Below are 16,516 nucleotides of genomic sequence, written 5' to 3'. Positions count from 1 at the left end.
AAGACAATCCTTTCATTCACTCCTTGCATTACATAAAGAGCCAGACAGGTGCGTGTACTTAGAGGGAACCTGAGGTGAGAGACATATGGAGGCTGACATGTTTGTTCCCTTTAAAACAATGCAGATTGCCTGGCTGTCCTACTGAACCTCTGCCTTGAATACTTTTGATCCTAGACCCTGAACAACCCTGCAGATCAGATGCCTCAAGTCTGACTGGATCTTACAATCTACAGGGTAGTGGGGTGTACATAATAAGCGAGTACATGAGGAGTTAGCAAATGAGGCAGTGGGCCTTAAATTCTAGCTAAAATTCAGCTTGTCTGAATAGATGTGTCTTGGGGTTCCAAACGAGAGGTGGTGCTGGTCCTGGATGCGAGCGTACGTGGATGTGACCAAGCTGGATGACAAGAGGGTCTCCTGGGAGGAGCGAAGGTTCAGGGAGGGATGATGTCTGGAAATTTATGAAAAATTTTTTATGGTGGAGATAGCTTACCATGGGGTTTATTCACTAAAGGAAATAGTACGAGTAACCGGCTACTTGCTTTAAATGTAATTCGCTGTACATTACGCGCGCTATTAGCTACGTTATTAGAGCGCTCCTCATTTGCTGGAAGGAGGCTTAAGGTAATAGCATTCGCTATGCTGCAATACCCGCAGCATAGCATGCGCTCCAGTGTAGAGATGGCTCGAACCTCCGATTTTCGGTTTGCGAAACTCGAACACGGACTTCCGCAAAAGTTTGGTTCGAACTTTCGCAAACCGCAATAGACTTCAATGGGGGTGCGAACTTTGAAAACTATAAACATTTATGCTGGCCAGAAAAGTGATGCTAAAGATGTTTCAAGGGGTCTAACACCTGGAGGGGGGCATGGATGAGTGGGATTGACGCCAAAAGTCCCGGGGAAAAATCCAGATTTTATGCACAGCAGGGTTTAAGGCTGCATTTCCACTTGTGCGGTGCGAATCGCCGCGGTAAAAATTCGCATGCGGATGCGAAATTCGCATGCGGGTCCATGCGAATTTTCATGCAAATTCGCACGCGAATTCGCATGGATGACGATGTATGCGAATTTAACCATGGCACTGCTGGTGTGCTTTTCCATTGTTTCTATGCGAATTCGCATGAAAATTCGCATACCCAAACCTCATGCGAATTTCCTATTAAATACATTGTATGCGATTCGCATAGCGGTATGCGGTATGCGAATTCTGATGGCTCTGCCATGCGAATTTTTTCTGCACAGAAAAACGCAAAGGAATCCTGACAAATGGAAACAGTCCCATTCACTTGTATTGCTATGCGAATTTGCATGCGAAAAACGCATGCGAATTCGCGATAGTGGAAATGAGCCCTAAGGGCAGAAATCAAATTTTATTGCTAAATTGAAGTGCTTTAAAACATCTTGCATGTGTATACATCAATCAGGTAGTGTAATTAGTGTACTGCTCCACACTGACAGACTAAATGCACTGCGTAACACACCGCAAACAGCTGTTTGTGTAGTGACGGCCTACTGGACTGGTGCGCACCATGGCCAGAGTGCAGGCCATGGCGGTTTTCAAGCCCATATGGTCGGGATCTGAACAGGTATGCAGGGATTGGTATTACAAATGTGCAGCTGTCACACACACACACACACACACGTAACATGAACAGGTGCAGTGACTGGTAAATAACACTGCGTGCGCTCACGTAGGTAGGTGCACTGAACAGGTAGGTATGCAGTGATTGGTATTACAAATGTGCAGCTGTCACACACACACAGGTAGTCAGTGAATGTGCTGGGCCTGGCAGTGGCACAGTAGTAATTACTAAGGGGACAAGGGCCAGCTGCGATTGACTGACAGGGCTGTATAAGTGTCTGTGGGACACACACACACACAAAAAAAAAAATAGATCACAAGAACAACATTAGCTCTCAAAAGACCTGTTGAGGGGTGCTCTTTAGCAATAAGTATCAGCAAGGAGCAAGCTAACAAGCCTAAAAAGAGCCTAACTAAGCTTTCCCTATGTCTCTCTGCAGCAAGCTCTCCCTTCTCTAATTACTGCAGCCAGACGAGTGAGTGAAATGGCCAACGCTGCCTGCCTTTTATAAGGGGTGGTAGGCTCCAGGAGGGAGTGTAGCCTGATTGGCTACCCTGTGTCTGCTGACTGTAATGTTGAGGGTCAAAGTTGACCCTAATGATGTAGTATAGGGGGCGGGTCCAACTCGCATATATTTTTCGGTTCACCGCGAACGTGAACCACCGAAGTTTGCATGTTCGAATGCGAACCGTTCGGGCCATCTCTACTCCTGTGTATGTGCGCGCTACGTGGCTAATAGCAAGTGTAATGTGCAGCACATTACAATTAAAGCACGCTGTGGAAATAGTGCAAGTAATAAGAGGTTACTTGCGTTACTTCCTTTAGTAAATCAACCCCATAGAGCTTTGTATGATAGAATTAGGAGTTTGAACTACGTCCCTAAGGCGATTGGTAGCCAATGGAGGGTTTGGTAGAGATAAGCAGCATCAGAGGAGATGGAGGAGAGGTGGAAGAGATAAGCAGCAGAGTTCAGTGGTGACTGGAGAGATGCCAGTCTGGTTTTGTAGGCTACAATGTAAAGTGTTACAGAAGTCAAAACAGGATATGATCTTAGCATGTACAAGCATTTTCATAACTTTTTTTGTAAGGAAAGGACAATTTCTGGAGATATTTTTGAGATGGAAGTAGTAGGAGATTGTCATTGTGTTAATATGTCATTTAAATTAAGTCCAGAGTTTTAGGAGTTGAGGTTATTGGGGCGTTTTCTACATTAATGGTAACTAAAAGTGGGGGAGCAGAGAGAGTCCATTTTACTCATGTTAAAATTAATCCAAGGCGAACCTTGAGTCAAGGAACAGATACTTATCCAAGAAGAGAGAGGCCTATAAATATTCAGCGGCTTTTTACGCCACCCTACCGACCACCACGCCTGCCCGGAACTCTCCTGAAGATCTTTATGCACGAGCACAGCAGTGCCTGAGCAGTAGCACGGCGCATGCTCGTCCACAAGGGGTTCTGACTTACGCCGCAGGCACAGCACACCTGGACTCATGCATAAAGAGGAGCATGGTCTCAACCAGAAATCTCACAAACTCTTCTTACATTTCTTCCGGGGGTCCACAAGCAGTAACAGTGGTCTGGATGAAGGCGTTGAAAGCATCTGCAGGATTAAGAGGCTTCATTCTTAGGTAAGTATCTTTTTTTTTTTACACAAGGTTCACCTTGGCTACACTTTAAGGTGCCACATTTGATAACTTAATATTGTAAAATTAAGTAATTTTGCGTTACACTCAGTAAAGATCCTCATACCAAGTATGCGTATTAGTGGTAGCATTTCAGAATCATTCAATAACTTTATCGGCATTAGGGTAAGAACAACACTGGGTTGGTTAGTGGAAGACCGATATATATACGAGTGGGAGGGGCATCAGTAAACAGTGGTGGAATATGTCGGTGACACAAAATAAAATGATGTATTGACCATGCACTACAAAACAGTGGCGTTTAAAGGCGTGTACCATCAGTCCACAATAATGTCTTGCTGAAACGGAGTGATGTCATATTGCCAATGTACATAACTTTATTGACAACCCTAATTGGTACAAAACAATTTTGCATATACATATATATAGTATTTAAACAATGAAAAAAAAATCTTCCAGTGTATATATCTCATGTCACAGTCACAATGTGACTTACCCCTCAAGTGAAATCATATTGGTGTGACAGGAAGCCATTTGGGTTCAAATAACATTTCAGTGCTTAGTGGTCAGTCAATCTTTTAGGTGTGCTTATGAGGTATGTGGCAGTGGACCAGAAGGGTAAAACAGTGCTGTAAAACTTATTTGAGCTCCACCTCCTTTTCCTGAGGCAACTTCCTCCTCATGTTACCTGATTTGTTCTCCATTATATACATAGCATACTTTTTCATTTAATCATTTTGAGTTAAATATAATTTAAAAAGTGGAATGAAAAGCCAGATTGGAACAGCATTTTTTTTTTGTTTGGATACAGTGGGACATTATGAAAAAAAATCCCTGCATCATTTCCTGATATGCAGGTCTCCAAGATGAACTTCCTGCTTCTGTGCTGAATTCACTAAGAAATTATGATATCGTCATTAGGCCCGATTTACTAATGTATCTCCAGAGATGTCTGGGCATCTTCAGTAGTGGACATCTTCACCAGAGATCACTGGGCATCTCCAGAGGGACCATCATCTCCAGCGGGACATCTCCTCTGGGGACCTCTGTAGAAGATGTCCCTGCTGGAGATCCCCAGGCATCTCTAGTGGGGACATAATTTCCAGAGATCCCCAGGCATCTCCAGTGGATATCACATTAGTAATCGTTGTAGACTCATTATTTGCCGGTTGTTGGTTGACAAAGAAAGCAAGACAACACAAAACATGATGGGCAGTGTGTGCACAAAAACCTGATTTGCTGTCAAACTATAAAAGTGTGTGAAGAACCAAGGCTTTGTGAGGTCACTGGAGCTCTAGTTTCCTGGAGGATGTTGATTATAATGATGATTTTTGGTTGTATATCCACAGAAGATTGCATTGATTAAAGAGCCCGAATGTTGGTACAATTGTACTAAACGAACACTAGGTGACACTGCAGCAACTATTAAATTAACTATTCTGTAGTACTTCACACTTTAGTGTAACTATTCTGTTGACTGTAATAACAGCCCACATATCACAGGCTGTCTCTTGATATTGAAGCTGAACACGAGTCAGTTATCTTACCTTTCAAATGCGGCTGTCCAATAACAAGCTATTGAAAAAGAGCAATCTCGGATTCTGCATGACCAACCCCATCAAGCAGTGTTAGACATGTTTGTCTGTAGAGTTCCTGCTATAGTGTGTTTTAGTGGAAAATATGTATAATTTATTATTATTATTATTATATACTAGTACATCTCACATTTAGAATATCATTTCAGTAGCTCAATTCAAAAAGTGAATATAGCTTCATCACACACAGAGTGAAATACTTCAAGTATTTATTTTTCATTTTGTGGATGGTAGGCATTGAAATCCCCGTAGTGCGCTAAAGGCAGATGCCTGTGCTGACCTTGGACTTCATAAAACATAGTGATCCAACACCATCAGATGACATGGCTCCCGAAATCATCAATGACTGTGGAAACTTCACTCTAGACTTGCATTTTGGATTTAGTGCCTCTCCACTCTTCCACTAGAGCAGGGCTTTCCAACCCTGTCCTCAAGTACCACCAACAGTGCATGTTTTGCAGAAAACTACAATCATTCACAGGTGAGGTCTACAGTGTTTCAGCAGAGCTGATGAACTAGCTCTGTGGATTTCCTTAAAACATGCACTGTTGGTATTTGAGGACAGGGTTGGGAAGCCCTGCTCTATACTCTGGGACCTTGATTTCCAAACGAATTGCTAAATTTACTTTCACTGAAAATCAAGATTTGGACCACTGAGAAGGGGTCCAGTACATTTTCTCCTAAGCACAGGTAAGATGCCTCTGATGATGTCTCTGGTTCAGGAGTGGCTTGACACAAGGAATGTGACAGTGGAAGAGTAATCTTTTACTTATATGGTGCTTCTTTCAGTCCCCCTGTGTCCTCCAGGTCCCCTCCATTGTTCTGCTATCAACCCAAGTATAACCTGCAACTGGCTGAGATGTGCACTATGACGCAAGCCCTGTCCCAACCGCACCTCCTCGATTGCACTCCCGTTGTCTGGAATGTTCTTCCCATATGCAGTTCTAAGTATTTGCAACTGCGGATGTGCAGAATGCTCCCAGCTACGGGGAGCAAAACCGGGGAGGCGCTTGGCCAGGACAACGCATGCGCCACAGTGCGAGACCCAGCCAGGTGACAACACAATGGAGGGGAGGTGGAGGGCACAGAGGAACCCCCAGGTAGGTAAAAGTCAACTATTTACCCTTCCTCATGTTTCATTTAAAAGACAACTGTAAAGTAAAAAGGCAAACTGCATGTGTAAAGGTCAGAAGAATAAAGTGCCAGCATTTACCCACCTGGCCACTCTGCAATACCGTAGCAGACAGGCCACTTCCTGGCTTTGTAGGGGTGTCCCTGCTACTTACTGAGAATCCTATTGCTGGGCCTGTGCATGGTTATGCGGAAATAGGAAGCTGTGCCAATGCAAATACTTAAGCCTGTGGCGCCCACTAGAGATCACAAATCAGTTTCAAAAACGCATTTTTGAGAGCAATTTTGTCAGTAAAAACAGAGTAACTTCCGTGGTGATTTAAGCGAATGCAATATTGGCCCCTGCATTCCGCAAATGCAGTCGCTCCTAAAATGCTGCACCACAACTGCAATTTTGGCAAATGCTCCTATGGAATTATGGACATACAGTTACAATGGCGACAGGGCCGGAGCTACCATAGGAAAAATAGGCAACTGCCCCAGAGCCTGTAGGGGCCCCCAAGTTGTCCCTCCCCATGTTAACTGTTGCTCCCCAGGGTCTCTGCAGAGTCTGTTAAGTTGGGAGGTGATTGGGGGAGGGTCAGCAGCCAGCTCAGGGGCCCAGGAGGGAAGTTTGGCTGCAACAAAGGGCCTCTAATGACGCTTTTTGGTCGGGGGGTGTCTGTTGAGAGGCCCCCAGGCTAATTTTGCCCTAGGGCCCAACTGTTACTTGAACCGGCCCTGATTGGCGAAGTGCTTTTGAAATTGCCCACGATTCCTAGAAAGCACAAATTTTTGCTGAAAACACTCTAGTGGGCCTCAGCCCCATAGAAAACTATTTGTAACCGAGAATGTGATCGCAAGCTTTATAAAGTGCTTAAAGTGAGTCTGAAGCGAATTTTAAATAAAATAAAACAAACCATACTTTCCTGTGGAGAGGGAAGGCTCTGGGTCCCCGTCCCATAGAGATTCCCCCTTCCTCTTCTGGTTCCCTCATTAGCAGTCTTCTACCCATCAATCCAGAGCTGCTCTCTTCCACCGCAGGAGGATTCGGATGTCTACAGGAGCCGGAGTGCTCCAGAAGGCAGGTGGCTCCGTACTGCATATGCGCGAGGCCACTCTCTCACCTGCCCCCCCAACTCAGCTCTTGTATCATAGGTCCAAACATTTAATACAAGCTCGACTGCAGCCCTCTTGGGTTGGGTTATTATTTTGCATCATTGTTGGTTTATCCTTTCCTTTTTTTTTTTTTTTTTTGCACTCTCTCACGCACTCACAGTACGGAGCCATCCGTCTTCTGGAGCACTCGGGCTCGCGGCAAGAGTTTTGATTGGGGGAAACAGAACTGGAATGAAGGGACCATGAGAGGCACAGGAAGGCTCTATAGGACCCAGAGCTTCCCCCTCCTTAGGATTGCTTAAGGGTTGCTTTAAAGAGACACTTAAGCAAAAAAAAAAAATGATGATATAATGATTTGCATGTGTAGTACAGCTAAGAAATAAAACATAAGGAGCAAGAGACAGAAGTCTAATATTGTTTCCAGTACAGGAAGAGTTATCTATGCAAAAGAGCCATTGAGCTCCACAAAGTTGCAGAGAGCTCTGTCTTCTGAAGCTCGTTATCTGAAGTGTCTGCAGAGAAAAAGAAAATACAGTGACAGAGGACAATTCAAAAGTTCACTAGCCTGCTCTGTAAAATCATTTAGAATGCTGAGTAGTGTGTAAACTGCAAATCTTAGAGAATGATGCAAGGTTATAAAAAAAACACTATATAACTGAAAATAAAAATACAAGAATATTTTCTTTGCTACTAATGTTCTAGTAATTATCCGTACTACACAACCAATTCGTTATATCATAATTTTTTTTTTCCGCTTCAGTGTCTCTTTAAAGGATACATGACGCAACATGATGAGATCCAACATATATGTACAGTGCCAATCCTACTTAGAACAGATGTGCGGTTTCCTTACTGCAAGGGTTAAAAATTCTAAACCAGTTTCTCTGCAGGCGCAATGTGTAAGGATACTTTTACACTGGGGCGTTGTGTTATAATGTACAAATAACGTAACCAAAAACAAAATGTGCATGGGCATACCATGTAATGCATGCAGAGAAGCACCTGATCAATTCACACCTTCATTGACCAATATTGTGCACATCAATGTGTGCAGTGCATGTCCTGCATTGTAACTGCAGAATCCATCGCCTGTGATGAGGTGTGAACTGTTCATAGACTTGTAACACATTACAGTGCGCTAAACAGCGTCCATTACAGCGCAAAGCATCAGGCTATGTTCACATCATGAAACGCAGATGGGCGTGCATTCAGAGCGCAACGCTTATGAATGCACGCCATTTGTGTTTCTGTGCGTTGCGTGGCTGATCCTATCAGCTGCGCGTTTTGGTAAAAAATGCGTACAGCATGCGTTCCCGGACCGCAATAGTCCAGAACGCATGCAGGGTGCACTGTCTGATGTCGTGCATGTCGGCCTCCTGCACACATTGCCGAAATCCGGACGGCAACGCGTGCAGTGTGAACAGGGCCTCAGTGTGAAAGTATTCAACATTCACTGATTAAAGGGGCCCATACACTCAAATCGATTGGCCGATAAATCGATTTGCGGACGATTTTGATCGATTTCAATCGATCTGGCAGGCTGGAAAATCTAGGTTGATCTGTTGAGATGGCTTATCAGTTTGCATTGGTCCTAATGGAAATCTGATGGCAAAAAAATGCCATCAGATCGATTTTCAATAGATTTCATATTGAAATCTATTGGAAATCTGTTCCTAGTAAAAATGTTCCTAAACACATCAGATTGATCAGAGATCTATCTGATGATCTATCTGCTGCTAATCTAACGAGTGTATGGCCAACATAAGAAGGATGAAACTCCTGCGTGGCAGAGAAACACTTCTGAGTGCAGGGAACAGATAAAATAATAATTCCAAATGCATCTGTATGGGAGATAAAAGAAACCAAACATTTAAAACAAAAACTGCCTTAACAGATACACTCAAAAGGGAGTCATACAATTATAGATTTGCAGCAGATTCGACCATCAGATAGATTTCTGTCAGATGCCTGTCAAGTGGAATCTGACAGGAATCCATCTGATGTGTGCCACACACTAGGAACAGATTTCCAATAGATTTCAGAATGAAAATCTATCTAAATGCATTATTGGACCATTAGATCCAATGCAACTCTATGGGCCATGGATCTGCTGTCAGCAGCAGATCGACCTAGATCTTCCATCCTGTCAGATAGATCAAATCCATCGGAATCGGACGCAAATCGAACGATAGATTTGATAGAATCGATTTCTGATCGTTCAATCGATGGCTGAAATCGACCAGTGTATGGGCCCCTAGATTTTAACCTTTAACTACAAAATAAGACTGGGATTTCAGGAAAGTCCTATTTAGGACTAGAGATCCAACTGTTTATCTTACCAGTTTATTTTCACTTTAGAGTTGCTTTATATATTCGAGCTCCTTATGAACCTCGTGAATCGACCTGGTATGTGGATATTTTACCTGTCTTTATGGTGGAATTTTTAGCCCAAATGTTCCTTTTGGTCCTGAATATCGTGGGAAAGGTTAGAATTGGAGATGATCAAAGAATTGCAGATTTTTATGAAAATGCAAATCATGCTGCAATCTGCATCACTCACCAGAACCTTTTGTTGGGTTTTTATTGAGGTCGGTGTACACTGAGAAGATTTCCCAACACCCTCTCCAAGAAATTAGACCCCCCCCCCCCCATACCTCAGAAATCCTACACTTGTACAGGAAGAGGGTCCCCAGGCAGAGGTGGTGGGGTCAAGGAGGACTCAGGAAACCTCTTGACCATCCAGAGGCTTCCCTCTACTAGGGTATCTATCATCTATCTTTTTAACTTACAGGTTCACTTTAAGCCAATTGTCTCAAAGTGAACCTGCAAAAACAGAAACATCCAAGCCATCATTTTCCAAACTTCCATCTCTAAAAAGAGTTGTGATCCGGCTTCACCAGAATTCTGCCTACTGCCTAATGAGCTGGAACAAGCAGGAAGCAGTAAAGTTCAGAATCAGAACCAGATCAGAACCACGGCTTTAGAACATTAACTGGTTCCGGACCGATGCAGTTGAAATCTACGTCCGGCATATAGCTGCGCAGATCTGACAGGACGTAGATTTCAACACTCGTCGCTTCGCGGTTCCGTCGCTCCCGCCGCGGATCACTTGCCCTGCAGTCTATTTGACGGCAGAGCTGTGTGAGCCAGTCAGGCGCAGATTTCATTGGCTCCTGACCCTGTCATCACTGTAAGCCAATCCCATTGGCTTACTTTGATTAACAGCGTCAGGAGCCAATAAAAGCGACTCCTGACCGGCTCACATAGCTTTGCCTTCACAGGGACGGCAGAGAGAGGGACCTGCGGTGGGGACAGAACGGCGTGACCGGCGGATGATTGCATCGATTTGTCGGTAAGAGCAGTTTTACCGTGTCAGAAGCCTCTGGTCCTTAAGGGGGCAGAGACTGCTGGTATGGAAGTAGTTAAACACCAGCACCAAGACAAAATTGTATTATGACAGGTCTTCTTGTCAGGAGCGAGTCACCTGAAAAGATAAACCATGCCGTAAACGACATTCATCCGCAAGTGTAACAACCAGTATTCAGGGCTTTTGGCTGCTTTGTGTCAATTTTGCTTAATTAAAGCAGAAGGTACTTGCGATAATTTAGCTTTAAAGGATACCCGAGGTGAAGTCTTTTGTAAAAATGCAGGTTCCAGGTATGGGCAACAGTCCTCATGCCCACTCCTCCCTCACCTCCTCCATTCTTGTTTAAAAACCTATGCAAGTTGCGGCCAGGTCAAGCTCTATTGTGTAAGTGCTGGCCCGGCGGCCTTAATCACGCTCCCATGGCCCTATGTAAAGTCTGGTAGTGCGCAGGGCACAAGAATGGAAGGTGTTGGAGGTGAAGAGGGGGGAGGGGCATGAGGACTACTGCCCCCACATTCCTGGAGCCTGAATTTGTACAAAACCACAGGTATTCTTCAAGTGAGCAACTGTGGTTTCCCATGATGACACAGGCACACATCCAGAACCACTGGTGTATAGTGAGCCTATAGCCGATACATTTTACAGAACCACACCAATCCAACACACATACAGACTGTTTTAGACTTCGTAGTCCTCATCAGTGCATGGCATGGATTGACATGGCTCTATGGGATAGGACAAAGGCAACATTAAAACCACACTAAAGGCTCTCACCCTTACCCACTTGCTGTCCATGATTTCCTTTTGTATTGGGGACAGTTTACATTTCTCCATTACATGCGCATGTGTTGTTGCAATAAAAAAATCTCAAATAAAAATTTCATTTAATCCTGTGGATAAATTGACATGTGGATGGAAATATGTGCTTTGTTATAACAACATCCATTGCGTGTCGGCACACGCCAAGGTGCATGCATGTGTTTTACACAAGTGACAGGTATGACAGGCAACAAAAAGTTTCACTTTAAAACACACCTGAATTGAGAGGGATAAGGAGGCTGACATATTTATTTACTTTTAAACAATGCAGATTGCCTGGATGTCTTACTGAGCCTCTACCGCTAATACTTTAGCCATGGACCCTGAACAAGCATGCAGATTATTATGATGTCTTTTTATAACGTCGACTTCTTCTGCAGCGCTGTACAAACAACAGTCTTGCCACTCAACTGTCCCTCAGAGGGGCTCACAATCTAGTCCCTACCATAGTCATATGTCTATTTCTGTATCAGGTGGTGTATGTATTGCATTGTATTGTCTAGGGCCAACTCAGGGGGAAGCCAATTAACTTATCTATTATAAGGGCAGCACGATGGCGTGGTGGTTGGCGCTCTCGCCTTGCAGCGCTAGTTTCCTGGTTCGTATCCCAGGCCAGGGCACTATCTGCAAGGAGTTTGTATGTCCTCCCTGTGTCTGTGTGGGTTTCCTCTGGACAATCTGGTTTCCTCCCACATCCACAAAACATTCAAATAAGTTAATTGGCTTCCCCCTAAATTGGCCCTAGACTACACTACATGCACTATGCTAGACATATGACTATAGAAGGGATTAGACTGTGAGCCCCTCTGAGGGACAGTTAGTGACAAGACAGTACACTGTACAGCGCTGCGGAAGACGTCAGCGATATATAAATATTAAATAATAATTAATATGTTTTGGGATGTGGGAGGAAACTGGGGTGCCCAACGGAAACCCTCGCAGACACGGGGGGAGCATACAAACTCCATGCAGATAGTGCCCTGGCTAGGATTCAAACCGGTGACCCAAGGCGAGAGATAAGCACTATGTCACCGTGCTGCCCAATCAAAGGTTTCAGACTGATGTATGACTGGATGCTTGCTTCAGGTGTGTGATTCAGACACTACTGCAGCCAAAGAGATCAGCAGAGTACCAGGCAATTAGCCTTTCTGAAAGGGAAATAAATATGGCAGCCTCCATTTCCCTCTCAGTTCAGGTGCCAATGAATCTGGTGTCAGTGCATGGTGGCCACTGACCTGGCTGAAGCAATTATGAACAATATTGTTGGCTAGGTCAACCACTCACCAAGTACTGAGGCCGAGGACAAGGATGACAACCCCAAAGCTCGAATCTTTGAAAAAAAAAAAAAATGTCAGCAAGGACTGCTCTTTTATTCAGAACGGGCAATTTTTGAAAGTCAACAGAACAGCTGTGTCACCTGACCAGAACGGTTCCAGTGCCCCCGCTGCCACACAGCTAAACACGACTTCTCCGTTACAGGACTCCAATCTCGCCGCACACACAGCAAAGCCATCGTATACCTTATAGAACTTTCTATTTTTCAGTGAACAATAAACACTCTGAGGTGCCTGTGTTTTATAAGCAGCTAAATATGTATATGTCTTCTTAAAAAAATAAAATTATTGCTGTATATTAAAAGGTCCACTTGATCTAACATTAGTATTTCACACTTGGGGGTGGGGGCACCAATGGGAGGAATCACTGCTGTTTTTTTTTGATCTTTCGGGTACGCCAGAAGCGACATTTCTCAGGAGCAGAGAAGCTCCACCTCATATGCAAATGTAATGCAAATTGCATGTAGCGTGAAACTGGGCCAATAATACGCACTTGCTAACCGAAAAAAAAGGTCATTTCAACTGGACTTTGTATTTGGGTGTCATTTGTGATGGTTTAAAGCTAATCCAAGTTGCATCCACAGAACTTTCACCACTTGGTTCAGTGATGGAATGTCTTGTAAAATGCAAAAGAAAATATCCAGCTAAAGTGGACATGCTTTCCCTTGTGCATTACCATGTCCGGGATAAATACAATCCTTCATGGACCGGTTACCCATTAATCTCTTTCAAGAGGCCATTTCCACCAATTTGCATTCCAATCCAAAAATTGGATCGGATGCAAATTTCCCATACTTAGAAACTCACAGGGCACCGTGATCATTAAAGCAGACCTGAAATAAGAACGTGGATGTGTGTCTGCACCTTGAGGCACACATGAATGATGAACCCTGTACTTTCCTTCCAGGCAAAAAAAAAATCTAAGTTAGAGTCAGCCAGCAGAGCACTACAAAAAGTCTTCTCCAATCATGCAGGCGGAGCTATCATTTGTTATTGTGAGTCCTCAGGAACCTGGCTAGTCCTTGTAAAAAAAAAAAAAAATACAAAAAATAAAAGCTAATAATGTAAAAATGATTAAGAACACCAGTTTCTAAACTTAGACATTTCATCTTTAATTTAAAAAAAAAATGAATAAAATCAACTGATATCCAGTATAGTTTCCCTTCAACAGAAGCAAAAAGTATAGGTTTTCCTAATTACCTTCTGTGTTGTGAGCAAATAAAAGGGAACCAGGGGAGATTTAACTGGCTGGCAACCAGGTGTACGGAGGGTCCGCTAAGTAAGCAAGATGGACTCCTTGCCTCTAGCGTGAGGAATGGAACCCTCCACCCTCCGCCTCCCAGGATGCATTGCAAGGACTACAGGGAAGATGCCAATAGCGCTTTTCCATATAGGCACAGCTACATACATCCTGTACTGACTCCCCTGACAATGGAGATCCTGACCATGGAGATCAGTACAAAGGCAAATGTCATGCAGCTTCTGGAAAAGTAAAACAAATAAAAAACACAAAATAAAAAATAATGCTATGACACTCCCCTCCCCCCTTTCCCGATAAGCTACTATTGGCATTGGTCCTCAAGTGTCTATTTCTCAATAGGGGACCCCTAGGCAAGGTAGTAGCTTTGGCTTCTCCTTATGCTTCTTGGCAATCTAAGATGATAGAAGGGTCAGACAAAGTGGCAGTTGGCCCCCCTGTCACTTAATGGGCCCCAGGCACCTGCCTGGTGTGCCTTGTGGATGCTCCTGCTCTGGGGCCGCTTATAAATAAGTACAGCAGAACTGGGAATTCTGATTGGGGAAAAGTTGCCGCAGGAGTCCCGAAAGATATGAAACCAGCAGGCGGTTCTGTGTGCCACTAACAGCAAAGTACCGAAATAATAATTTTGGATGGAGCGGACCTTTAAGTAAACAAAACAAAAATTAATAATTCCAAAACAATAAATATGACTTTGTAAGTCCTTCCTCCCCCGACACTGCGGAATATTGCTCTTTTCCCAAACCATCTTCCGGATCACAACTCTCCGCTGGTCTATTGCGCTCTTCCTGGGATAACAGAGAGATGGCGACAGGATATAAAGGAAGACAGATCTGCAGCCATGCCTCTGAGCAGTGTGCGGTGACAGATGCTACAATCAATCTGCTCCTTGTTTTTTGTTTACGGTTTAAGGTAATCAGTGATGCAGTGAGGATTCCTTGAAGCGATATGCCTGGAAGCTATCGGTGTAGTGGCGTCTGTCGCGCCCCAATCAAAACGTTTGGAAGACTGAACTGAAGCCGGGAGCCACAGACACTTCATCCTTTCTCTTTAGCAGCTTAAGAAATAACCGGAACAAAAAAAATCCAAACCTCTCTGTACAAGTATTAAGAAGTGTCTGGACGAAAGCCGCTACGCCTCCAGCAAAGTCCTTTAATTCAGTGTAATTCTTGGCGTAGGTCATAAGGAGCGAGTCTTAGAAGCCGTGCGCCGGGAGGGTGCTGGCGTGTCAGGCTGCAGCTTTGTCGCTGTAGAAGGGAGTGACGTGGAACATATAACAGTGTGTGCAGACACGGACCGGCTTCATCTGCCCATACCGCGGGAGGGGGGCGGAGTGGGAGGAGCAGCGGGAACAAAAGATCTGGAAGAGAGGAGAAGCAAAAAATATTACTAAGTGACCAGAGAGGAAAGCATAAAATTCATTGTCAGAGATGGTCAGTGCCATGCAAAGAATTCTGTCCGACACGCCAATTTTATGCAACTTGACATTGGGCCAATAGGGTTTACTTCCTGCTGAATCGCATTGGCCCACTTCCACGCTTCAACGCGGAACGAGTGGCATCTCACTGACAATTAGGAAAAGGAAGAATATTTATTATAATGCATTTATATAATACAGCAGGTCCAACGTGTTTTAATGCGGGATTGTCAGCCACAAAATCAAATTCGATTTACCCACTGCTCTGTGTTTATTATGTAGTCTACATCCTGACCCTGCATTGCAAACATGCCAATATAATTAGAAATGTTTCTGCTGTAATGAATCTTATCTCAGTCACCCTGTTTCCTTTCTGCTACATTGCCTGGGAGAGGGAAGCTTGTTATCACTCCACCCACCTTTCTGCTCCTCACTGATTGGCTAAGCACAGTTCAGTGTGACATGAGACTTAGTAGAGAAATACACCTCACCCCTCTGCAGAAGCTGCTGAAATTTGATCTATGCTGTGTTCACATGCGTTTACAAAGCAAGCTAGATATGACTGTGCAGTTTGTACAAGAAGAAAAAAGGAGGAAATAACATGAGGTTTGACTTCAGTCAGAGGCAATGTAGGTGGAAAATGCCTAGAACGGTTTTCTCTTTATTTACTATATACAATTCACTGAAATCAAAATGTGGGTAATACAAAGCATATGTTAGTAAGTAGAACAAGTAATTATCTACTTGTGTTTTTTGTCACTGCTGCTTTAAATAGTACATTGACCAAGACCGAGGAGTTTGCAATCTAATCCATATCATTGGCATAACCTTATGTCATTTTAAAAAGAATACAAGACAAAAACAACATCTACTATACCGCTCTTTTTGTGTTATTTGGTTTCAAGTGACGGTCTCATGTACACCAGAACAGAATGAAATGGTTGCTGAGCTCAGTGCCTGTATACAAGTAGGTCCATAATATTTGGACAGATATTTTTTTCTAATTTTGGTTCTGTACATTACCACAATGAATTTTAAATGAAACAACTCGGATGCGGTTGAAGTGCAAGCTTTCAGCTAAAAAAAGGAAATCAGTGCGATGAACAAAATGACTGAATAAAAATGTGAGGCAACTAAAGCATTTTTTAACACAATCCCTTAATTTCAGGGGCTCTAAAGCCCCATCTACACGATACGATTCTTTGTACGATTCGATTACGATTCTATTTACGATCCAATTAAATCCGACATGTCCGATTGGGATTCGAT

At 43.7% G+C, this 16,516-nt stretch overlaps 1 protein-coding gene across 8 annotated transcripts in view; it reads right to left on the bottom strand.

The window, feature by feature from the left end:
- Positions 1–11,286: 11,286 nt before the first annotated feature.
- The window catches only part of ZFYVE28 (zinc finger FYVE-type containing 28), a 264,453-nt gene continuing 259,223 nt past the window's right edge, over positions 11,287–16,516 (bottom strand). For all 8 annotated transcript variants that reach the window (XM_068275968.1, XM_068275950.1, XM_068275960.1 and 5 more), the window contains one exon: positions 11,287–15,190. In XM_068275968.1, coding sequence (XP_068132069.1) covers positions 15,059–15,190 — 132 coding nt within the window. In that variant the 3' untranslated portion in view covers positions 11,287–15,058. The remainder of the gene's footprint in view (positions 15,191–16,516) is intronic.

Source organism: Hyperolius riggenbachi, chromosome 1, assembly GCF_040937935.1.
Source record: "Hyperolius riggenbachi isolate aHypRig1 chromosome 1, aHypRig1.pri, whole genome shotgun sequence".
Taxonomy (NCBI): domain Eukaryota; kingdom Metazoa; phylum Chordata; class Amphibia; order Anura; family Hyperoliidae; genus Hyperolius; species Hyperolius riggenbachi.
Note: the sequence above shows the minus strand (reverse complement) of the source record. Positions and strands in the feature narration are given on the sequence as shown.